This window comes from Drosophila novamexicana, unplaced genomic scaffold (genome assembly GCF_003285875.2).
Source record: "Drosophila novamexicana strain 15010-1031.04,08,12 unplaced genomic scaffold, DnovRS2.1 tig00000485-arrow-pilon, whole genome shotgun sequence".
NCBI classification, from domain to species: domain Eukaryota; kingdom Metazoa; phylum Arthropoda; class Insecta; order Diptera; family Drosophilidae; genus Drosophila; species Drosophila novamexicana.
The window spans coordinates 1,295,211-1,321,438 of record NW_020824808.1 but is presented as its reverse complement, the minus strand read 5'-3'; the positions used below and the strand labels follow the sequence as shown (position 1 = coordinate 1,321,438).

The following is a 26,228-nucleotide window of genomic DNA, read 5'->3' as shown; positions in this document are numbered from 1 at the left end:
GCAAGCACCACGAAGATAACGCATTTCGTGTTAAGTTATCGATAGTATCTAATTTTATCAACATCGATAGTTATGTACTTTAAACATATTCCCTAAAGCATTTCAATAAACATATTGAACATCTTAACTATCAGTTGAGATTCTTTATCGATAGTCGTATCGATAATTAATATAATACTTTAACTATCCAACTATTAAATGCGATTTGTTATCGATAGTTTTTCCGATTATTTTAAGAATGTGCCTAACATTGGCCCTGGTAAAATTTCAAACTGCCAATCGCATTTGTATCGATTATTTGAATTATTCTTTAAGAGCATTTTAATAAAAGTTAGCCCTAATATCACATATTGACTATATCTTAACTATCAACTGGGATTTGTAATCGATAGCTTCATTGACTATTTGTTATCAGAACCATCGATTGCTATTTTTAATCGATAGCTTTAGAATTTTGTACCATTTTCCAGCATTTCTATGTAACCTTAACTGTATAACTTCGAATGCAAATGTCACAACTCAGTTAAAAACAGAAGGTTTCTCCTGGACTTTATTTATTTATTTGATGGTGCTTGCGGCTTGGGTCACTCGTTAAAAGGGCTCGACACGTACCGAGCATAAACAATTTCCATAATGCACGCACAAATTAACGGATACAAAAATAAATACTCTTTATTTTATTCATAAATGCGTGAGGCATGTCGAAAGGGTACATAAAAATACAAATTTACGTAAGGCTGGCCGCATAAATAAATATGCTTAAAGGACACGTGTACCAAAGAATTGGCTATACAGAAATTTGTGAAATATTTTGAGCCGCAGACGAAAGTTAATTTTATGTACTGATTGAGTATACGTCATGTTGGCAGGCGCGTTTTCCAATCAATTGAAGGAAATGGTAGGCACTGTCATACAGAACGTCAATATCTGGAACAGAAATATGAGAGCATGATTGACCTGGAGATATCCTGTGCGGAAGTACAAAGTGTAAGGACAATACTTTCATGAATTACAGGCATTTCATTACCAAAACCTAATAAACATGTTGAATATATACTAATAATTGGTAGGCTTCTTAAACCTTAAATGCTATATACCCCACTTACACGCCTTTATTTTGCTCTGTTCATATTTACAGGGTGTCAAAAGAGGCAGATTAGCAAATCAAATCAAATCAATTCTGTTGACAGCGGCCTGCCGCTGACTGACGCAATTATTTGTGCGTTTCACATGAAAACAAGAAGAAAAACACAAGCGGAAAATCTCTGTGCGTCTCTATGTAAATCTTGTCCCTGTGCCGTTTGCAGTTCAATGAAGCAGCTGTGAATGCTTCGTGGATACGCGGTCTGCGGGTAGGGCAGGGTATTGTGGGTTGGGTGTAATGGCATGTCATGTTCAAAAGTGTGCAACGGGAAATTAAATACGCTTGATTAATTATAAAATTGCGGCAATGCAAATTACCGTCTTTAGGCAGCGTTTAATTAAATGATAAAAACGCGAACCGCCTCCGACTTTGTAAATGAGCAAATATTTGGCATTGTTTGGCCGCCCGCCTCAGCTCAATTCAGGCTCATTAATATAACTTATAAGACTATATCGGTTAGTTGAGGTAGAAACTGTCAAACGATGGAACTCACCTGATGACATAATTTACGCAGACAACGCTCTGCGGCTTTAACTTATCGTAAACAATCGTCGCCTGCGTCACGATCCAGCAGTAGCCGCCAAATTTGCCCAGTAGACGGTAGCGACACGTTTCGCCCTGTCCCTTGCTCAGCACTGCAAAAACAAAGAAGCGTTAGATATACACATTAGTTAAGTCCAATTCTATAATTGTAAGTCAAGCTCTTGACTTGACCAAATAAATCAAATCAAGTTACAAAAAACAACCAATTGCGGCCGACAGCAAAGACAAGAGCAATAGGAATTATATCATTTGAAATTGTTTTTGCGGTTTGAGTTTCTGTTTAGGTTTTTGTAATATACTTCTATTAAATGCCAGGGTTGGGTGTCAAAGAAACAAGCGCACACACATTATCTTGGCCAAATATAATTCACAAAATTTAAGTTTGAACTAGAGTTAATAAATGCGAATGCTTGCAAATTTATTGTGAATACTAATATGCTTATTGTGATATGCTATGCTTAGTAAACCTATGCTATATGATATAGAGTGCTCCAGTCGAGCTTGCCCGAGTGGCAGATACCCTACACCAGAGTAGACATAGGCATTCGCACTTGCACAAACACACACCCTCTTTTTCCTCTTGCCGCAAGTTTATATAAAATGCATTCTTGAATAACTTTTAGATTCACAGCTCGATTTTAATGAGTTTAAGGGCATTAAGATTGCAGGTAAGATAAGGTGGCTTATACCAAATCTTCTGAATTAATGAAGCTGCATTTATACAAATGTATTCTAAATCTAACTAACTATTCTAAATAATATATAAAACTGGTCGGAAATGCCCCCTTCTACCGAGCACACACATTAACATAACTTTATTCAAGAACTTTGACCAATTTCTAATGCCTTTTCGGTTCACCAACATCTATATATCACAGCATTATTAGGCATCTATTATTATACATTGTTATTACAATAACAATTATAAACATTTTGAATGCTCTCAAGCAGCCCTGGCTTTGGTTTTGTGCTTGAATTTTCAACAACCAAATAGGCAAGTTTCAAATGACGTTTGCCAAAGGCAGCCAGGCATAAATATTAAATAATAGCCGGGCCACAAAAACCGCTCGAGGCAATGTTTTATAAGTGCTGAGCTAAGCAATGCCAATTTGTGTTGTGCTTTTTTTAATGCTGTATTTAAGTGCGGAACAGCCGTGCTTATAGGGTATAAGCTGAAGAGCGATATCAGCGGTTGTCAAGGGGCGCTACATAAAGACGATTTTAATTAAAAAATCTTATAAAAATTAAATCAAATAAATATGTTTGCAGGGAATTAGAGTCTTTTGTGTGTGTGTGTGTGTGATGAATGTGTGTGTGTACTTATGTATATATGACAAAAAGACTTGCTGCTACAAGATTAATAAAAATGTAATGCGCCTGCAAGCAGCGCACAAGCAGGACATAAGGGGCATGTACATGGCAATTGAAATTCATGGCCTTTAATGCGTTCAAGCGAGGTCGCAGCCAAATGTTGTGCGTTTATTATTAGACCCGTTTTCAGCGAGCCAATGGCCAAAACTCAGGTAATTGCCGTTGCCTAATTACAGGCGCAGCTGCCGCAGACCAAATAAGGCAATCGTCTCCTCCAGAATAGCATCCCTATATAGCATATGTATCATATATATATATATATAACACAAATAGCTACACTTAAATTGAATTCGTAAACTGTAATGTAAAAGCCACAAACACAAATCCCAATGAAACATGAGCGAAAACTGAGGCATCGCTGGCTTTTTGCCATCATTATGGCATTTAGATTTATCTATATATCTCTCTCTATATATATATATGTGTGTGTGTGTGTGTGTGTGTGCATATAGAGTGAGATATATATGCGTGTATTTAACTCAGTCTCGCATTCACTCAGTCATTCATTCAGTTAATTTGAAATCAGCAGCAGAAAATTAGTTTTTCTTTTGTGCCAGCGCTTGCGGCTTAGTGGCCTCGTGTTAATTTCAGTCCACGAAAAGCGCCGCACACACTGCACAGTGGTGTGCAGTCTACGAACATGTGAGCAAAAGTAAGAAGCTGATAGAAAATTAAACACAATTTTATATTTAAAAATGGAATTGTAATTTATACTTAATATATCTATATATTAGATACATTCAATTACTAAATCCGACTTCCAAAATATTAAAAAAAAAGAGTATTAATGCCAAGTTTATGTTGAGAAACCTTTTAAAGAATATTTGGTGTATTTTATATACCTTAAATTTTGTATTTCCCGTTTAAACCTTTATAATTTGTTTTTTTTTTTTTCATAATTTGTATAAATATGGAATTTTAATTTATTCAACTTAATGTTTATATTAAAAAATATACATATTATTAAAATTTATTTTTAATTGCAATTTCTCAATTCGACTTTAATCAACTTGAAAATAAGTACTAATTTCAAGTTTATGTTGAGAAAGTTAAAAAATAAAATTTTTAAATTTTCAAAATAAGCTTCAAAAAAAAAAAATATTCAAAAAAATATCCCACTTAAGCTTTTTGAAAATTTATGAAGTTCCAAATTTGTATAATTTATATATGTATTTTATGAAAGGAATTTTAAATTTTCTTCACAAAATATATCCCTTAAATGAACAGTCGTCATCAAAAATGTACCCATTCTAAGGAATGTCATTCGCGACACAAACTTGATTTTTAATAATAACAACTCTAAAATTAGATATACGCTTTATTTATCGATTTTTGTTGGTATTAATACACATAGATACAATATCATCTATATTGAACTATCGTCAATCGTTGATGATCATTGCCAATCATCGGTGCATTGAGAACTGCACCACTGTGCGCAGGGTCTCTGTCACAATTCCGGATAATAATTATGCTGGGTCATTAATAAGGCAACATCGAAGAGGCTTGTTGGCGTAGTTACGAAAAGGAGGTATGCCACATGTGAGCAGTGTATGTCAGACGCTGGCGAGGCAGAGGGTGCGACTTGGGCTGCTGCCGCTGCTGGATTAGGATGCGCGCAAAAGTATGCAACATGAAACTGTGTGCTGCATGTGCAACATTCCAGGCACGCGGCGTCTGCCCGGCCAGAGCCAAAGAGCTCAGACGATTTGCCAGTGTTTATGGAATTAGCAGAGTGCAGCTGCCGGCTGCTGACTGCTGTTGCATTTGCCATGAACTTGATTTGCCCTTAGTCAAGGACTTTTGCCGTGCCAGAGTTCCCAGCTAGACAAGTTTCAAGGCAAAATATTAAAATATCTACGCGCACAGCGACAAAAGATCATTTATCTAGAATTTTTAGCAACACATTCCAAAGACGGCAGCAGTCAGTGAATTTATGAACACGCAGCCAGAGCTGCGGGCGGAAGCGAGGTGAATGCAGACAGACAACGAGCAGCCATTTGTACAAATAAGCAAACAGCAACAGCAGCAGCAGAAGCAGCAGCAGAGGAACAGCAGCCGAAGGATGCTCAAGGAGTAGCATTGGCAGCTGTAGTTCATTCCGCATTGAGATTGAGATGAATGCAAGGCAAACATTCAAACCGCATTCGAACCGCATTCAAGGTTATGTATCAAAGTTGAACAAATAGCAAGGAGCCAGCGCAGGTTGCAGCCAGTGCTGCACATTTCGCCTATTTCCTGCCAAATTTGGCTTCTTTTTTGTTGAATGTGTGTTTGTGGCAGAAGTAAAAGCTAGCTAAAATATTTATAAGTATATGTTTTACTAGGCAATACTTATAAACAAACCTAAGGCACGCCGAAGATTTAAACCCTTGTACGAATTTTCGTTTTGAAGATATGTGAGAATAGTAAAGCTCGTAAATGCTGAGCATGATGAAAATATCTTGCCATATCAGAACCTACTTTTCGACCGATTGTTCCTATGGCAGCTATGCAATATTGTGGTCCGATCTGGCTGGCACATATTCCATATAGGGTTGGGGATGTCTCCTTTTATGTGTAACACATTTCAGGAAAAAATAATTATAACCTCTTCAAGGGCATAAGTATCTAAAATGCTGCTAAATTTGAACCAGCAACCTGTCGCTTTTAGTTCGATGCTCAACCTCAAAGCTAAAAGTTATATTAAATGCCTTCAGGCAGACGTTACGAGTTATATTCGAGCTAATGGCATCTATATACATTTTCGATTAACAGATATAGAGTTTAAATGCAAATAAAAAATCTGAAATTTACGTGCATCAGTTTTTCTTAGGGAAGGTATATAAAGAATTGGCCAATATGTTTTTTATATACAACATCAATATACTCAGAAAATAAAGACTTGATTGCAGTGAAAGACATCACTGTATTTGTTTTTCAAGATAAACATAAACAACTTAAAATTACTAACAAAAAGGAATGTATAGACACCAGGTTTAAACACCTGGAAAAAACAGCAGGTTTTGGATATTTCAAGAACCTTAGGAATTTTAACAGCAGCAGAATTTAAAAAAGCTTCAACTTGTTGGGATTTAAAAGCGTCTAGCTGCGAAAATTCAGCAAATAATTTTTATAAACTAAATAGCATTTTCTTTGACTCACTTTTGCCCACATGATCTAGCTTCTTATTTATTTATTTTTTTTTTGTTTTAAGTTGGCTGCACTAGTTGCACGCACACACAGGTTGCAGGCACTGGGATGCAGTGCAGACATGCTCGAGTACACGACTAAATCCTTGAAGCAACATAATACTAAATCATCGTCAACACACGCTGACCAGAAGCCACAACAGCAGCAACAACAATTGACAATGGCAGTTAGCCCAGGCGCTAGTTTGCTTTCATTTGATTGCCCAGCATGTGTATGTGTGTGTGAGTGTGTGTGTGCATAGTGTATTTGTGTCCATTTCAGTGTCTGCTAGCAGCGACTTTTACTGCTGGCCAGGGCCAAGACATTGCCTGGCCAAATCGCATTGGCACAAGTGGATAAGGAAATAAATGTTTGGCTTGTGCGCAAGGATGTGCGCATAAATCAAGGATTTGTTTGCGGATTGTTTGGCCAGGCGAATACCCAACAACCCAAACAACCGGACACCAGCACCGTGCTACAAAAGGTAGTTGACTTGACAGCCAGAAAACTTGAAGCTACGTAGCTTTTGCGTAGCCATTGACCTTTAGACATTTATTTTTTATTTTTGCTTCGCAGCCCCTCCACAATCCGGCCACGTGGCGTATACGTAATCTTTTTTAATTGAATTAAGCCGTGACATAAGCCCAATGCAACTGCTTTAAAGCGCTCAAGAACTTCAACTGATGTTTTTATCCATATGTATAGGAATTTATATGTGTATATATAGAGTATACAGGATATATATACATATTTAAACCAATTTATGCAAATTGCCGCACACACACCGCAGCGCAACTCAATTGCAGCGTATTGAAAAGCGTCTTCAACAGCGCTGTCATCGTCCTGCGGCTGCTGCTGGAGTCCTTCATAAACGCCCGTTGAAGCGTTAAATTGCATTCACTACCTTTGTTGTTGTTGTTCTCCTTAGTGCTGGCCCAACCAAAGAGCAAGCCGTGCAAATCCGTGCAGCTCAGCGTGAGGCAAACGACATGAAAGGGTTTTCGGCCATAATGCTAACTAACGACTGCTCTGGCAAGCCAAAACAGCGCACGGATTTCTGCTTGCCTTAAAAGCGTTCGTCCTTTGCTCAACAAAGCCCGATAAGCGGCTATAACTCAAAATCTGTTCAATACACAACAAATCGAAGGTGTATTTTAACTCTGTTTAATATAAGTATGGACATAAACATAAACTTATGGATATTTGCTAAATACATACTCGATTATTTATAATCCAAACGCTATCTACTTGAATATGTCATCACTTAGATTAGGAAAGAGCTGTTTAGAGTACCTAAATAAATATTTAGTGGAGAATATTAAAACTATATTTTTCCTACGATTAACGCCTCAAAGCAAGTTTTCTTTGTTAGTTCTTTGTTCTTTGTTGCTCAAAAACAGAATTCGATATCGATTCTTATCGATGACTGCTTAAAAACGAGTAAAGCTCGACTCGGCTATTGTATCCAATGATAAAAATTAATTATTTATTATCTGGGTTAACTAAACAATAACGTACTTATATACAAAGATTGGTTTAGCTATCTTTTACATTTTCGAGACTCGCTTAAAAACCCGAATTTCGAAATTGTTATTTATCGATATTATGAGGCGAGGTATGCACAAAAAACTTTTCATCGTACGAGACTCTAAACAATGAAAACTCTTCTAAAAACTTTTTTCCCATTCAAGAAAAGTGTCCGCTTAACAGAGGGGGAATACGTGTAGCCTGTTTGAGAATGACCAAAAAGAAAATGTCCGCCCAAGAGGAGAGTTCGCTTAATAGAAGTACTCTTTAGGCGTCATCTTACTGTATTTCAATTGTAGGTTCTCGTTTATGTAGAGTCCGAAATTGACGTTTGCGCACGGATCGATAAACTTGGCTACATCGAATCAGCTCGTCGTTCTAATCACGAATATATACATTCTTTATTGGAGACGCATACGCTTCCTTCTGCCTGTCAATTTGCACATTTATTCATTTTCAATGGGTTCGGTGTAAAAAAAAACCTACATCCATTCGTCAACCCTGAACTTTTCTATTGGAATCAATTTTCAATTCTCAAATTGCATATTGAATTTAATATGTCAACGTAATAAAAAGGAGCTGCGTGTTGGATAAGTCATCGCGTTTTCTGTTTCCATGTGTTTGTCACTTTAGACCGAGTCATAAAGCTTGCCCAACCACCCATCGAATCCCAACTAACAACTTTTGTGGCTTGAGGCTGGGCATATTTTATGAGCCTGTGCGGGCAAAATGCAAAGAGGCAAAATTAATGGCCAACACAGCAGCGCAGTGGGTGGTGGCCACATTCCTAGAGCCAGAACCACAACAACAATAAGAAGAAGAAGAAGTAAGTGCGGTTTGCTCCGCTGTGGTTGCTGAGCCGCAGCTTAGCCTGTCATTTTGGCCACGCATGTTTGCGGCGCATTTGGCCTGCTTTCCATGTGGATCTACTAACTGGCTAAGGGAAACTAATCAAATGTCCTTGTAGGCCAGAAACGAGGGGGCGATGTGCACCGAGTTACAAAGTTTTGTCCTGCGGTGAAGCCATTAAAAACTACTCAAAGTATGAACTGGACGCTCATAAAGCTGCATAAATATTTCCAAGCTGAAAGCTGCGGCCAAGTAGCCAAAGCACTTTTGTGGCCTAGCCTCAATATACAATATAACACAAATTTGTTTAATTTCCAAGCTCCGTAATATTATTTATTAGAAGCCGAAACCTTGATCGGTGAACAGTGAAGAAAAACAGCAGAAACTCAAACTGAAATTAGTTTTTAATATATTTTTTTAATGTATTAATTTGATTCAAAACTTTGGTTTTTGATTATTTGAATATGAAACCCTAGCTGATTATTATAATAATACATTTTTTAGCGGCATTTTCCCTCATGCACAGAAAAATCACTTCACACCAAGCGGAAAATTGTCTATAACTGGAAATTAAGCATTCCGCCATTGTCGCGCGTTCAGTGACAAGCAAAATAGAACAAAAACAAAGCAAGAAAAAATAAAGAAAAAGGCAACAAGGAAGAAAAGTTAATTGAAAACAAAAGTCAAAGAATTTGCATATTTACTTGAGTTTTTCCTACATTTCGACGTGCCACAGTCAATATTTATTTATTCGCGAGGCAAATTTAAATCATTTTAAAAAAGTCAAATAAATAAGAATACAAAAGCATGTTAAGAACAAACTGCAGAGTATGCGAACCAGAGAATACCCTGTTAAAACTGTTTAAGGCAAAAAAAAAGCTATTACCTATCGATAAGTACAAAATGTATTCTTTTATTTATATATTTTATAGCGATAGAAATGTATTATCGTGGCTAAAGAAAATAATCAATACCGAATATTTTACATACTTTAAGCAAACACAATTTTATAAGCTTAAGCTTTATTATTCCCTCCTCGTCCCATTCTTCAGATTCCTCAATTAATTTCCCAAATTAAGAGCTAAAACTGCTGCAAATTTTTCGCCCAGCTTAAATCTAGATAGAGCCGACTCCTCCGACCGTGCACAGTGCACACTAATTAAAATTTAACAAAAATAAATGCGGGGTAATTGAAAACTTTTTGCCAGTGTCTGCTGAAATCAGCAACTTAATCATTTTGGCCGCCGCCAACGTTTCCCGTTCAAATAAGCCAAAATGTCCGCAATGCTGGCAAAACGTGTATTTAAATTTCATTACATTCATTCATTGCCAGTTTTCTAACGAACCCCTAACTACCGAGCACCCTGCCGGCCCCCTTCCTTCTCCCAATACCATTTCTAACGCCCTGCTCATTTATTCGGTTTTGTCGAAAACACTCGGCGCATAGCACGCACCTGTCTAAAATTGTAGGTGTCGGTTCTTTTCTATCTCAGCTGCACCCACAATTTTAATTAACTCAATTTGAGCGTGAAAAGACATCATCAACGCGTCTATGGGAGTCTATCTATTGCAGAGAGAGAGAGAGTGAGAGAGGGCAAGAGTGTTAGAGAAAAGAACAAATCTCATCTCCATGGAGACAAGCACAGTTACAATTACTTGAAGGGGTTTCTTCATAGTAATATATTAACTTTATACATAATAAACTTTTCTGCGAAAGTTAGACAAATTGTCGACCTTTTAACAAGTGCAATTAGCAAATTTTAACTCTCGTATGTTAACTTAACAGCACTCTTTTATGTAGACAATATTAGTATCAACGTGTACTTATGTTACGTTAACCTTCTACTGCCTTTGACAAAAAAGAGAGTATGTAGAGAATGCCTACGTCTTCTGTTAGCGTATATTTTAAAAACTATTATGGCAGCGGTTAAGTGTATTGTACTGTTAGACAGCCTTATTTTAACGTTATGTTATGCAAGACTTTGTTTAACGTTTTATTGTAAGCAGGACATATAGAGCTCACAAGCCTAGCTTTCTTCCACCATTCTTTAATTTCTGTTAGGGTTATATTCTCTCTTTTTTCCCAACAGGCATTGAGCACAGGCTCAGTATGTTAAGGGTTTATTATGTTAGCTTTTTATGTTCCACCATTTTAACAGTGTGTAAAACTCTTCTGTTAACTTAACAGAAATATACGTTGTTATTTGATATTTTCGTTGTTATGTGATATTTGGCTAGCATTACACTTTTTTGTGAGCTTAAACTTTTCAAACATCCTCTCACTGAGCTGTTAGGGTTTATTGTCAAAACTAGAATTTATCGCCTAAATTATTTTGAATATGCGCTTCTAGTATGCTCAATAAGCCCCATGTGAATGTGTATTTACAGTAAGCATCTGTTTTTTTATAGTCAGTCAATCGCTCTTGTTGTTGTTGTTATTGTTTACACGGGCCGTCAATCAGCGCGGAAATGTTAAGTTTCGGCACGTAGCAACCTCCGCGCCTTCCTAGTCACTGTTAGTCACGCTCGCAGTCACAGCCAGTCACTTCTGCTAGACGCCAGCCAGGCAAACAATTAAGTGTTGATGTTTGGTCATTTTTTTTCCTGGGTTCCTATTTTTTTCTTGTTTTGTTGTTTCTCGCCAGCTGCAACTTTATTAAGCAAAATTTAATGGGACCCCTCCCAAGTATTGCCCGCATCCGGTGCTGCCGTTTTTCATTAGCGGCGCCAACTGACTTGCAACAATTGTTGCATTAAGTAGAGAGAGAAAAAAAGCATGGAAAGTTTTACTGCAATATTCTCCGATGTTTTTTTGCTTTTTTTTGCTGCTTCATGTTGTACAATTAGTTTGGTTCGGTCGTGTTCTTGTCCTGTTCCTAGTCCTGTTTCTTTTTCTGCCTTGATGTTTATTTGTCCATTTGCCAAAACGTCTAATTGGACTTGCTTAAGATTTCTACAGAGATTTCTTGCTAGTTTCAGCTTCTACTTCTTCTGTTTTCTTATTTACTTGCTCCGTGAAGCTTGTTGCTAATAATTTACTGACGGCTTGATGACTCTGCTGCATCATTCCAGGAAAAAAATATCCATTACTTGTGTTGATTTATTAATTTTCAATCGTCCTGTTAGCTGACACGCAAGGCACGACCCAGCAAAAGTCTGCGTCCCACTCATAACTCAAATATTTATTTTAATATTCACTTAATAATGTTCAGCTGTGACTTTGAGGTCTGTCACCATATTGATTTTTAGACAGAAATAGTCTTTTATTACGTGTAAGATCACAACAGGTCACTTATATATCATATTTAACCCAACTCGGGACGGATGTGCGTCAAAGCAGATTATTCGCCCCCAAGTAGACCTTTAGCTCAAACAAGGGAACGTGTTAGCGTACATTGAGAAAGATTGTTTTAGGCGCTTTAATCAAAGTTCTATAATGAATAAAACTATCCCAAATAATTACTACTATTTATTTATTATTAATTTCACAAATTCACCCTGCTACGTTGCGAATTACAATAACAGTGACCTTCTATGCGGTTCTCATGAATTTAAGTAAGGCTTACCAGGTTTCGCCTATGCTTACAAGTGTTCCATTAGCAAATAGACTTTATCGCGGCTCAAACTCTTGCTCTCCTGCACTCAATCTTTCATTTACTCTCGCCTCTCTTTTTCATTTTGTTATTTTATAGATTTTTGTGATGATTTCATATAAAAGTCTGTCATTATTATTTTTTTTTAATAAAAAGGAAATTCAGTTTTGATTTCGTTCTGTGCAGGGATTATCTGTTAGCTTCTTAGAATATTTAAAATTCCTACCCAATATAAGTTTTAAATTCTTAAGCTTTCAAACTGTGAAAATAATGCAAAAGGCCAACAGAAGCAAAAAATAAAAAGGACAATTCTATAATTTATTCATTGAAAACTTTTTCTATTTTGTCAGTTGCGTATAAATAGAAATAAAGCAAATGCCTGTGCTATACAGGCACTACACATACAAAACCTATGCATACATATATATATATATATATGCCACTTTTGTGAATGAGAATAATGGGCAGCTGGAAAGCCAAAAAGTATGCAATAGTTGTCGGCACTCGAGCCAAAGTGCTGAGGCACATAAAAAATGGAGAGCGAAGCGCCACAACACAAAATTTTATGATGCGTCTAAATGCGTTCAATGCAAAAGTGTTGCTTAAATGTCAATCTATCTGTCTGACTGTCAATTTCAGCAATTGAAGGCAGCGGCGACGACGACAACGTCAGCGTCTAAATGCGTTGAAGGAAAATTTCATTTGCAGATATCGTGCTGTCATTTAATAAACGAAATGTGAGCGGTTGCACAGACAAATGCAGCGATGCAGTAACAGATACTAGCAACACTTTTCACACAGACAAACACACTCGCACACACACACTTTGGGGCCATGCCATGTTCAGGAAACGCGTCAGACAAACAGCCACAAGCAGCGTCAGAGCCACAGTCAGTGGCAAAGCCATCGTGTAGCATCCACAGCGGGGCATCGCGTAGGTGAATGCACCCATTGTGTAACTAAACCATTGCGAGACAGCCAAACGCAGGCAGCTCAATCTAGATGTTTGTGCGCGTATGTGTGTGTGTGTGTGTGTGCGTGTGTAAATCCCGCTCGTCGCACACTAAATGCCAATTTCAGAAAATGACGCGGAAAAAAGGCGAGAGAAAAGAAAACGCAACGCAGCTGACACGCAACATGCAGCAGCAGGAGCAGAAGCAGAAGCCGATTGGGGCAGCTAAAGCTGTGGCAGGGTCCCGGCACATAGGACAGGCCACTACAACAGCTCCGGGCGGCTTTTTTGGACAAGCAAAAAAGAAATGAAAAAATGTCTAAAATAATTGACAATGACAGAGCGCGGACAGCGCCAAAAACAACAATTTAAAACGATTTTCATGTAAGCACATTAACGCCGGCCAAAAGAAACCAAAGTAAATAAACAAACCAAGAATCAAGTAAATATGACGGCCGTGCTCGACTAGCAAATACCCTTTAAGGGCAGGGCCAAAATTGACTTGGTTGAGCGAGCGGGGGGACTTAGAACGTTGCATGGGAATTTTTTGTCGATATATTTGCAATGCAGAAATTACACTAGTGAAGTTAGCAATCGATTTATATAGAACTATCTGAAACATACTCGAAATAAGCTTTTGAGCTGCATTTATTAGAAGAGTAGAAGTATGCCCAATTTGGTACCTCTCCCTTATATTTGCATTATTGTAAGCTTTTATAGCCCACAAACTCTTGCCCAAAAAATTAGGTAAGAAATCGATTTGTACCACGTTGTGTAATGACGGTAATGACGGGTATTTAACAAAATAAACTTTGAATATAATTAAATTCTGTAGGTTTTAACAACCCACAGCCTTTATTAGCTTTTATTATCATTAAAAAAGATCTGAATAAGTTAAGTTAGAAACCGATTTAAGCTCAAGCTCAAGCTCAGCCGCGCATGCAGACACATCGACAAATAAACGGACTTGTCTGGGCAGACAATATTTATACAGCGTTCACATACATTTGCCCAATGAAATTATACTCTTTCCTTGCCCATTTCATGACTAGAGGGTATTAAAAGGAGAACAAACAAGATAAGCAGCTAAAATGAGAAATTGATATTGATGGCAGCTCACTTCAAGCATATCAAAAAATATATCAATTTTGACATAATTTGGCTGGCAGAACGTTGCGTATGCGCAATGTCCCTAACAGCTCAACAGCTCATTAAAGCAATCAAACTTTTTGACAATGAACGCCCACAGCAACGGCCGTAATAGTAGGGAAGGGAGAGGGGGAGGTGTATGTTTGGAGAGGAGGTGCACGGGACTCGCTGGGGTGTCGCAAATATTTCGACAGTTTACACGAATTGTTTGACGCCGCTGGATCAAAGCCGGGACCAAAGCCACAAGCAGCTTTTGATTGATTAAGCAGCAGACGTCGCGGCTACCCCGCGACCCCCGCCCCACATTGGGACAAGGACCTTTTGCTTGGCAGAGTCAAAAGGCTTTTTGTTAAACAAATTGTGGGCAAAAAGGTTTTCAGAGCTGCGACAAATGGTCTGCTGTTGCTTTGGCTGAGCAGATTACCATTTTGCTTGAATGTAAAGGGATTGATAGGGGTTTGTGTGTGTGTGTGTGCGGGTCAATTAGGTGTCGATAGGGGGGCGGAGGTTGTGCGAGAAAAAAACTGTAGCATTGTTTAAGGCTCACGTTTTTGACAGTATTACTTGCTAGCTTGCCGCACCCTTTTCGCTTGCCTAAGCACATTTATACGTTTTGTCTGGCAAAAGCAATACACTCGCAACACACACGCACACACACCAATACAGTGAAAGCTCAACTAAAAAATAAATGCACAAAAAAATAATATAAAGAAAATCTCCGCCCGGCAGCCAAAAACATAAAACTTTGCGCATTCATTGGCATTTTTTTTCTCCCTCTCGCAGTTTTTCTTTTTCTTCATTTTTTTTTCTCTTTTCAGTTGCGTTTGTTCTTTAGTCGACAATTTTCGGTTTGTCTCTGTGTGTGTGTGTGTGTGTGTGTGTGTGTGTGTGTGTGTGTGTGTGTGAAAAGTGTGCGCTTTTTTAATTTAATGAAAATTTTCCACTTCGCCGATTGACATTTTGTGTCTTTTGGCGCTATCTTTGTGCACCGCCCACTGTCCCTGGCCCAACCCCTAACCCTCTGCTGTAACTGCTTTAGTTTTGCCACTGCAAAATGTGCAAAGTTGAGCCACAGAGAGAGATCCGCACGCCGCGGGGTTTGCAAATAAACACACAAATTTACTTTGCTTGGCTGTCGCCTTAAATGCCGCCCGCTAGCGACGGCAAAAAGTCATTCCACACGCTGCGGCTGCGGCTGCGGTGGCGGCTCTTGCGGCGGCGCACAGTGGTGCAACTGCTAGAGAAATTAAACAGGACTGTCAAGTCCTTGAAGAATTTATGATAGCTATTGCTGATCTTAAAACAAACAAAATCTCAAGTAATCGGCCAGATCAAATATGTTGTATATGTAGAAGCCGAAACCCTTTCCAACAAAATCGAATTATATTTATATTATACCCAAAGATCCTTTACTATTAATGTATCTTATCTAAAATACAGTTAAATTGACAATAAATGCAATAAATAAAATGATATATACAAAAAAAAATATATGTAAGTATTATACAGCCTATATAAAAAAAATAGATACAAAAATATATAGCTATATATATATAATTAACTAATTAATAAATTGAAAATAAATTATGTTGCTTTAAAGTTTTATCGTATTTGCTCCATTGTGCGCGGCTATTGTCACAACTTTGGGCATTGCCTTTGTTTGGCTGCAAGTTTTTGGCGTGTAATCAAATGCATATTTGCATGGAGCACTACACACCCCTGGAATCACACCTACCCAGTACAGTTACCCCCCCCCCCCACACTCATTCCATCCTTCACACGTTTGCCTTTTGTATAATTTTCTGCAAGACTTGCGAAAAACTTGCAAAACGGCAAAGTTTCAACTGACTGAGAGCAGAAAAGTATGCAAAGACGCTGATAGCAAAAGCGGTGAACTTGCAGGAGGCGGAGGCAAAGAAGGGGGAGCAGCACAAGAAAATCTGATAGTGATGCAAGGCGCCTGCATCGTTAAAAGAGGTGCAACTGCATATATCTAAACTATGGCCAGGATAAAGCATCATAGAGCGGCCATTGAACGCTTGCCCGGCGATAAACTCAATTAGCCAGCCAGTTGGTAACTGCCATAAAAGCGCACAAGAATCGAAATTAACTTAACCAAATTACATTAGTGGGGTTTAGGTGAGGCTGAGGGGCAGGGAGGGGTGTTTGACATGGCATGCAGTGCACGCACATTAAATGTTATTAACGCATTTAGAGGGCCGAATGCAGCCAGCGCTGTTGTCTTGCAGTTCAATTGAATGCTTATTTAATTTTAAATGCCAAGGGGCAGCGGGCGACGGGCTGACGGGTTACTCTTGCCACATTTGTTAGCTGCATAAACGAGACGAGGCCGAGGGCGGACAATGCAATGCAATTCTGACGTGACAATGGCCAAAAGCACGTACAGTGTTCAACTGTGAGCCTTGCTTTTATTTTTCCTTTAAAGCATATAAAAATTGCCAAAGTGCAAAGGCCGACAGTTGAGGGGGCTAGTGAGGCAGGATTAATATGAATTGGGGGGCTGCCCGGGTACTTGCCATTTACATTCATCATCATAAGTCACTGCCCGCACAAATAGATGCAACTAAACGAAATGAAATGAAATGAAATATTTGCCCAGCCAAGGATTAAGCAGCTAGTGCAGCTGTAAATAGAGCTGTAAAGGTAAGCCAAAGGAAAGGAAACCAACATACAGTTGAAGCGTGCCAGTCGCAAGTGACTGACTACGTTATACCCTGTTAGCAGCTTTCAAATTCAACTCACACATACACACACACAAATATGTATGCAGCAAGCTCTTGCTATTTCCCCTAAAATTTCCCTTATATAAAAAATTTATTTTTAAATAAATTTCTCATATCTTATTCGATTGCCCTACAATTTGCAAGGCCTTAAGATGGCAGTTACAAAAACGCAGATACAAAAAAAAACAGCTAATAACGTCTTAAACTTTAGTGAATATCGATAAGTTATTAATGGAGACAGTGGAATTAGGGTACTAAGAAGCATAATTTAACCGCGTATTCCATACGAAGATGTCACATTCTCCTCTAAAGCCCTAGATATACCTTAAAAGAAATTGGAGAGAGAGATCGATATTAATCGATCTATCGGAAAACTTCAACATCAATCTAAATTTAAATTCATTGCGTCTGCGTGAGCGTCTGCCAAACAAAAACCTATCTACAATATGAATTAACCTTTACAATCTCTTAAATATGCATTCAAAAGGAGTTTAATAATCGATATTTATCGAAGAACCTTAGCATACCCTCTAGCTCTCTAGTTGGATATTGCTATTTCAGCTAGCTTTAGTAATGGGCCTCATTTTAACTTCGGCTGCCTGTTGAAAACATGCTCACAGCTATAGTACACCGCCTAATGGCTACAGGGTATACAAAGCACTGGAGAATTGCGGGCAACAACAAGCTTTTCCACTTGCCAAGTGCAAACTGTTGCCCTCAAGTCAAGCCAGCGCCTCATTCTTGTTGTTCTTTTTTTTTTATGAACTTAATGAAATAAACTGCGCAAATGCGCTGCTGCGCCACGTTTTGGAGGATGCAACCGAAAAGTGGTGCATAACTCAAGGCGCTGTTGCTGTGTGGCAGGCCACCATTAACATTTGCCCCACGTAGCGAAACGCAAATGCCAACAAATGCCAGGAAATTGCCGGCATATTTAATAAACACTAGCGAAATGAAGTGAATGCTGGCTGCCTGGCTGGCTGGCTGGCATTTCGACTCCGGGCCAACATAGGGCGCCCAGAGACTGGGCCCCGCTCCAATAAATCAACAGGTTAACAGATAAGACGCGCGCTTTGTGCTGCTACTGAAAGGCAGACGTAAATTCATTAACATTAGCCAAATTACTTTGAGGCAGCTCAAAATGTAGCGCTATTTATAACACACCATTTGGAAATAGCATAAATAACTGCTGGCAACAACTATTCCGACAACCTATGTGAAAATAATAGGAAATGCTGTAAAATGCACTAAAAAGAAAAGACAAATTAAACTGTGCGAAACTTTGGGGGTCATAAACCGCACGAGTTTTAAGACACATCAAAGCGATCAGCAGAGGCTCATTAAAAAGCAAACATTGAGTTACGAGTCTTGTGTAAACATTTTCTTGGAAATGGATAAATTATAGATTTGAGAAAAAGTTGAAAACATTTCCATATTAAACAACCCTAAAAAGCTTGCATTCATTTTGTTCTTTTCATTCTCTTATCAATTTTATGATTAGCTATAGTTAAGTATTTGTGTTCTTACAGCTGTCTTAGGAACAATCTCTTAAACATTTTATGTAACATTTATCATAAACTGTGCATAACTCATGAAACTACTCCAATAAAAACGACTGACCACAGCGAACAATGAATAAACTCTTAACCAAAATTATTATTAAACTAAAAGAATCCATGCAGTATTTGACTTTTATCGAAGCCCAGCAGACGAATGTCTTATTTTTGGGATTTACGACTGGCGTAACTGATTGACCGCATAAGACAGACAACTATTCGATTTGGCTCAAATGGAAACTGACATTTGACGGAACAAATAGAGGGGAAGGGCCTCACAGCTGTCATCTTGAATTATTGCGTTCGAACAGAGAGAGGGGCGTAGAGTAGCCCTTCATCAAAATGAATGCGCATTTTTTGGCTAACGATTGACTGGACAAATGGTGTCAAAAGGATTTTGAAAAAAATAAAAATAACTGGTAGTAAATAGAAGAATTTGATGGTTTTCTATTAGCCTTGAACTTGTGGCTGCTAAAACCGAGGCTGCTGCACTCAGCTGGAAAGTAATTTATTTGTGGTAGCTCTCAAAGGAAATGCCGCACAGTTGCGCTCGCGCATCCGGTGAAACTTTAAGCCGCATTTCCGCTCATGCAATTTTAATTTGTCAAATGCAAGCGTGTGGCAACTTGGCTAAAATTAACTGGTAAATTTTACAATCCACACGAGCAAGGATTAGAAACGACGCCGGCGACGTCATCATCATCAGCAGCAGCAGCAGTCAAGCCAGGGCTAAGGACAACATGGCAGCCCCCCAACGTCGAGCCACTCGAATTGGACCATTAGTTTTGACGGCATTAGTTGGCGCTTTTCATGGCGCAGACAAACCAGACACAGCCAGCAAAATAAATAAGAGAGTAGCAGCGTGAGCCCAAGCTGCAGTCGGCCCAGAACGCGCCGGTCTGGTCTGGTTGGGTCGGGTCTGGTCTGGCAGCTCGATCCCACGGCGAAATTATGCATGTAATAAAATGCGGCGACGCATCAGCAACTGCAGCGCCGCCCATCAGCGCATTGCCACGCCCACTCTTGTCGCGTTCGTCCCGAAATTTTAAGTGCATTAACATAAACTGGTGGCCAAGCGCAACTCCCACGCGCCTCGCCCCCCAAAACTACCCAGTCCCAGTCCCAGTCCCCGAAACAAAAATATATATAAATAAACTTTGTGGGCGGTTGAGGCGGCGGCAGCATTGCATGCCACAATACGTAGCAGGGGGCAAGCACGGGTTGCTAGCAAGAGCTGATGAGTGCAACGACTTGACAGCTGAATTAGCGATGGGCGCGTGACAAGTGTGGCAAGCGTGAGAAAAGATATACGTGACAGGTCTAGCTTACGATTTCGATCAAACTTTTTGTAAGCAAAATGATTTGATGCTGGACTCTGGAGCACCCATATTCAAATTTACTTTTCGAACAGAAACGAAATATCTAGATCAGACTCGATTATGTTCTCATTTTTAATTCTGATAATGCTCCCAATAATTTAGTATAGCACACCTTAAGGAGCTTATGAAAATCTCGAATGTTTAACATAATAAGCTCATAATTTAAAAGGCAAAAGTATACCTTTTAACTGTTCTAACGGACACTCCTATAAGGCAATATTCCTATCAATGATGGATAATAATGGATGACATTTTCTCTCAAACACTTATGAATCAAGGCCCCTTCTATTAGCCGAGCGGACAATTGCTAACCGATGGTCGCCAGTTTTCACTGTACTTATGTGAAGAATAGGTTCTCAAGCAATAATAATCGTGCATAAATAATAAACGTATTAAAGACTTCACGCTGTCATCTCCCATCGACACATTTTGACAGGAAGCGTTTTGCCCGCGCAGACATGACGGCGTTTTAGACAGGAAGCGCGTCTAGATGTGTGTAGGTGTAGGTGTGTGTGGGTGTGTGTGTGTGAAAGGCATTAACAGACTCGTAAACTACCAAGTCGCTTGTTATGTTGATTACACAGCCAACCAAAAATAAACTGAAGACTCAAAAGTTGCACTTGAAAATGCGGCAGTAAACGGAGGGGGCAAGGGTAGGGAGCTAGTTGCATAGGTTGAGAATAGAGAAGAGTCTGACATGCAACTGCCCCATGCAAAATGTTGTCCGTTCTGGGCAGCATTTAAAGCTGTTGCTGTTGCTTCTGCTGCTACTTGGCATAGGCAAGCCTCAAGTAGCATGCAACATTTGGCGCTGCTGTTGCGTACGTGTCTGTCAAAAGTGCTAAAAATAAACACATACGTATACAAATGCAGCAGCAGTAGCTGCAGTAACTGCAGTAACTGCAGCAGCAGCAGCAGCAGCAGCAACTGTCATTGGCGCCCTCAAATGCAGAGCTGCATCAACTTTTGCAAGAGTTGAAAGTTGAACGCCTTGGCAAATGCCGCGGCAATGCACCCGACTACTGCTGCTACTGCTACTGCTACTGCTACTGCTACGGCTACTGCTGCCACACCCACTGCCAGCAGTGCTGGGAAGATAAAGTTTTGCTCACGCAACAGTCGATCTGTTGGCAAAATCTGCCAGCGCCACATTTTGTTGGTATTGTTTTTCGTTGCAAATTTATTACAACATTTGCCACGCGCGCTGCTTTTATCTTTATCTGGGCGGGTTTTTATTTATCTGCCACGTTAAATTTACTTTTGCGTCGGAAAATGCTGTTCACATTTTCTTTGCTACTGCTGCTGCTGCTGCTGCTGCTTTTCATAATTTTTCGCCTCGAGGCCAAATTGTCGTCTTTATTTGCAGCATGGAAATGCTCGCAGTTTTTCTTTTTCGCTCGTTGAAACCATTTCGCATTTCCATTTCAATGCACATCAGCAGCAGCAGCAGAAGCAGTCGCAGCAGCAGTCGCAGTAACAGCTAAACGTGGCAAACGTTTTCGAGATTTCCAAATGCTCGCCCTCGCCATGACATTTGCGATTTTCCGCACATTTTGTATTTTATTGAACTGTTTGTCACAGGGCGCAAGTGCTTTAAGCCAGAGCGAGTAATGCACAGGGTTCGAGGCCCCGACCCCTCTCACTCAATTGGGAGCTCGAACCACGCACTCTCGCATATGATCATAAGCATGTCAACTTTATGAAAATCAAATGGAAATAAAAATGGACAGCGCCCATAAACAATAATATGTCGAGTGAGCTTTCAACTAACATAACTAAAAACCAAGTAGAAAAGTTCCTAATGTGTGGGTGGGCGTGGCAGCTGCTTAGCCAAGAAGCTAACGTGGCTAACTATCAGAATGCGGAGAGACTTAATAAAAAAAAAATAGAAGAAGACAAAAAAAAAAAAACAAACAAAAATGTATGAAATACTTTTACGACTTTCAAAGACATTTTTACAGCTCTCGCTGGCAACTTTTGCTAACGATATGCGATATGCACGCCGAGCCGGATGCGGAGCAGCTGGAGCTGCATTCCTGAGCAACGGGTCCAGTTGTGTGTCCAAGCTCGAATGCATGTCGCATCATAAAACCGAAAGTCATTTCGCACAGAACGTGTCTGCCGCCAAGAAGCCAAAGTCATTGCAGCCAATAATAATTCCAATTGTAGTACAGTGACAATTCCTTAGCTTCTTCTTGTTTTTTGTACCCTGTGACCATTGAAAATGGATAGACCAAAGGGTATCATGGCATTTTGAAAATGTTTGTAACAGGCACAAAAAAGAATCTTGCATCCCATATATATTCTTGAGACTTGGATGTTGAATATATTCTCGGATATAATACGCAAAATGAGTCATTTTTTTCGACATCATTTCCCATTTTCATATTATTAAAAAAATACCAAAATAAGAATATGGTTGTCGTAAAGCACGCACAGTTTAAGAATATTTCACATTCTGTATGATTTTCCACGTTTCCCACCAAGCTGTAAGAATCGCATTTCTTTTGGAGATATATTCTTCGACTTTGGTATGCGTACATATTTCATAAAGATCGGCCAATAGATACCCAAGTTATTACAGTATATCTTCCCATTTTAAGGGAGGCTCAGGCGTGACGGAAACTCGCCGCTGCTTACAGGCTATCTTCTAGTCGGACACTTTAGACTGGAGCATTATAGCTTTTTGTTTGCCTTTTCTTCGACCAGGATGCGCCCTCTTTCTTGGGTACAATGCACCAACAATGGTCAGCAGCAGCTCTTTTATTGCCCAGCGTTGGCATTTTAAGTGCAGCGGCAGCGGCAGCAACATACCAAAAACATTATTTGGTCAATGTAGACGACATGACGCGGCCATTAAACGCAACAAATAAGCAAACAATGGCTGAAACTTGCCCCAGGACAAGAGCCGGAATTTATTCTTCCTTGAAAACAAAAATTAGTAAAGTGCTTAAGCGAGAACAGAGACCCAAAATGTTTGGAGTCCAAGGTTTGTCCAGGCGGCGGATGATGACTTAAGCTGACGCTTCTTCAATTAGCCCTATATTTTATACTCGAGTCAAGCTAAAAAGAAACCCATAACTTTTACACTGTCGAGGTAAGCAGTTAATTTGCACTGCTTGCTGCACTGCTTGGGGGGATATCATTGTATCAGTGTACAATAATCGATAATAATCGTTATAAATTAGATCTTTCTAAACACTTCCAAAGTAATTAATAAAAATATGCATTTAACGTCCGAACTAAGAGTCCATAACTATAGTTGGCGATAGCTATCGATGCAGTTTAATAACTACGCACTTTCGATTAATTTGAATAGATGTGATTTGAAAGTGGAAACGGCATTACTTTCTATAAAAAAAGAAGATATAATAGACAAGTCTTTCTAAAAATCGTGAAAGCTTATCAAACGATAAACATTGTTTACTATCGAAAAGAAAATTTAATAAATGGATATCCCAAAATGTCACTGTCCAAAATTATGTCATTTGTAATAAAACCTTATATGGGTTATTAAACTGAAAAAGCAATAAACAATTGAATCAACATAAATCTTTTTGAGTACTTAATATGAACCTGATAGTGCCAGATAAATTAAATATTTTGAATTTACTATTGTGGGCCATGGGAATTAATGGGAAGCACAAAAGACTAATCGTTAAAAGTTAATTATAAATCCAGATAAATAATTGCAATCAAAGCGCACAGTTTGAATATATATTGAAAAACTAGGCAAACGCTTATTTCAATATGCACACATGTAATCAAGAAATGGCTGATAAAGTTATTGAAAGATCTATTTAAATATTACTGCAAATAATAAATGACTATAATTAGTCAAGCAATCAGCTTGATAAATATTATTTTATTGTATTTGCTTTCTATTTAAGTTGATTTAAATCAATCTTATATTTCTTAAAACTGAGCGCATTTGTTGTTGTTATACGAAGCAAACTGATAAGATTAGCATATATACAGCTTTTAACGAACTAGAAAGCGCGGCAGACCAACTAATTAGCTTCAATCATATTTGTAAACTAATAACCGAATTTGACGAGAATGCGTCAAGCGAAACAAAAAATAAAATAACACTGAAAGCAGCCAAACTTTTGGGCGCTCAAGCAGAAACCATCTAGAGAGACAGCCAAGCTGCCCGAAACAATTTATTTATTTAGTTTCGCTAAAGCTAATTAGCAACTAAAGTGAAATTAAAGCAAAGCCTGGCAACGGCAATGGACAATGGACTTTATGCCAGGACACGCAGAAGCCGGATGATGGAGTTGGCCAACGGTGTGCTACAACTAATTAAATGCAATAAGCAAGCGCCGGTAACTGGTGGACGGAACCAGACGGGGCGAGACACACAGCAGGACACGGCAAGATAGGGCGTGACAGGAAGTGATGAGAAAATAAGCAAGCAAAGCACCAAAGATTGAATACCCTTGCAGGCATCTAACAGATATAGACCATGTTAGATATATATATATACATATAATGGGACAGCATTTGCTTTGACGTACTGTTCCTATAGAAGGACTGGATCTAACAGCAGCTCGTTTTTACTGAGTTTGATTGGGCTAAGCCAAGCTGTGTACAATGTACTGATCCGCTTTCCATGCTTCCACAAACTCAAAAGATTCAGCAAAAGGGAAACCCAGGTTTGTTTAAGATATCCGAAATAAAATGGGAGCTATGTGATTAGTAGACCGAATCTAATAAATGTTGTCTAGTAAAGCTTGAAATTATTGATATCCTAAGAAACTTAAATGTTTTTCATAGAAAAACAAATAGTTCCTATATCAATGATTTAATATGCTATAGTTATTCGACGCTAAAAAGATTCCGTGATATTATAGAAACATACTAAAACTTGTAATCCAGGAGTTTGTTTGAAGATGTAAAACAAAAATGTTTTTTAAATACAAAAACTTAATGTTTGACCAATCATTCATATGCCAGCTATACAATTTGCTAATCGAATGTTCCTGGCAAATAAGGACCCTAGTAAAGCTAGTAAATTATAAGATTGGCTAAGATATCTTAAAAAACAAATGATTTTCGAAAAATAACTTTTTATTTTCTATGGCAACAATATTATATAGGGATTCGATCCGGTGGGTTACGATAAATGTACTATGTACTGTCCACAACAAAAAGACGGATCTATGCAAGGTTTCGAACAAATAGAATTGAGAACAATCTTTACAGGTCTTTACAGGCTTTATCGACTCAGGCGAATATATTAATATATTTTTTATATTGTTAATATATCCCTTAATGCATTACATCACGTAATATAACTGAAATGCCCGCTGCTAGAGTATAAGAAGCCAACGAGTGACAACTTTGTTTTGATGTGTAAGGACATTAACAGGACTCCGTCAGTCGGAGGAAGAGTCAGAGTGCGAGTACGCCCGTACGCTTACGCTACGCGGCACAAACTAACGACGAGAACGCGTTTTAATTTGTACATTATAGTAATTAGTTTAACATTAGTTAGCAGCAGTTAGTTTTAATGAACAAGCGACATACAAATTTCCCTAGTCGCGTACTTACCGCTCTTAAAGGTGGCCATCAGACGCTCCGAGTCGGCGCCATGCTGGCAATCGAAAAGCGAAGTCTCGAGAAGATCGACAGGCAGATAGCCAAGCAGTGCGAGCATTCTGAAAGAGCAAAACCAAAAGGATATTAGATGCCATAGCTTTATATGAGATCTATGCACTTGGGCTCACTTGTCATCCACATAGGTAAACTTCATGTCGAGGCTGTGCTTGGTCAGAAATGTGCTGGTGCCCAGCGGTATTTCAATGTTCGAGGGATGCGGAATGGGTCGACCAATGGCAATGAGCACACGCTCGCCTTTGCTATTGACGCGCAAATGACCGGTTATGTGGATAACCTGGATGCGGAATGGAACAAATATATTTTAAGCAATTGGCAAGCATTAAGATTTTCGGTTTAAATTCGCACCTTATAGGAGGCGCTCTTGATATTGATGCTGCGCCCGCTTCTGGTTAGAGTGCATTTCATGCGCACGAACAGATCGCGATGATGTGTGCTAACGCCCGATTCGATTAGCTGCTCATCCTTGATCTTGTCGGCAATGCCATTGCGTTTTAGATTAAGCGCCTCCTTGATCTCGGCATGATCGCACTGATGCGTGTACTCCCAGATCTGTTGGCCCAGTGTATCAATCTGAAGTATACATAATTATGAAAAGCTGTATCAACACAAAAATATATTCAATTTT

At 39.0% G+C, this 26,228-nt stretch overlaps 1 protein-coding gene across 2 annotated transcripts in view; it reads right to left on the bottom strand.

Moving 5' to 3' along the window:
* LOC115761221 (protein similar-like) overlaps nucleotides 1-26,228 on the bottom strand; it is a 115,020-nt gene that overhangs the window by 69,523 nt on the left and 19,269 nt on the right. Inside the window, exons 4-8 of one of the 2 annotated variants that reach the window (XM_030702910.1) lie at nucleotides 25,949-26,173; nucleotides 25,711-25,877; nucleotides 25,535-25,641; nucleotides 1,638-1,779; nucleotides 881-927 (exon numbers count right to left, since the gene is read on the bottom strand). In XM_030702910.1, coding sequence (XP_030558770.1) covers nucleotides 921-927; nucleotides 1,638-1,779; nucleotides 25,535-25,641; nucleotides 25,711-25,877; nucleotides 25,949-26,173 — 648 coding nt within the window. In that variant the 3' untranslated portion in view covers nucleotides 881-920. Of the gene's footprint in view, nucleotides 1-880; nucleotides 928-1,637; nucleotides 1,780-25,534; nucleotides 25,642-25,710; nucleotides 25,878-25,948; nucleotides 26,174-26,228 lie in introns of those variants that run through there. The other variant, XM_030702909.1, reaches the window with a different exon arrangement.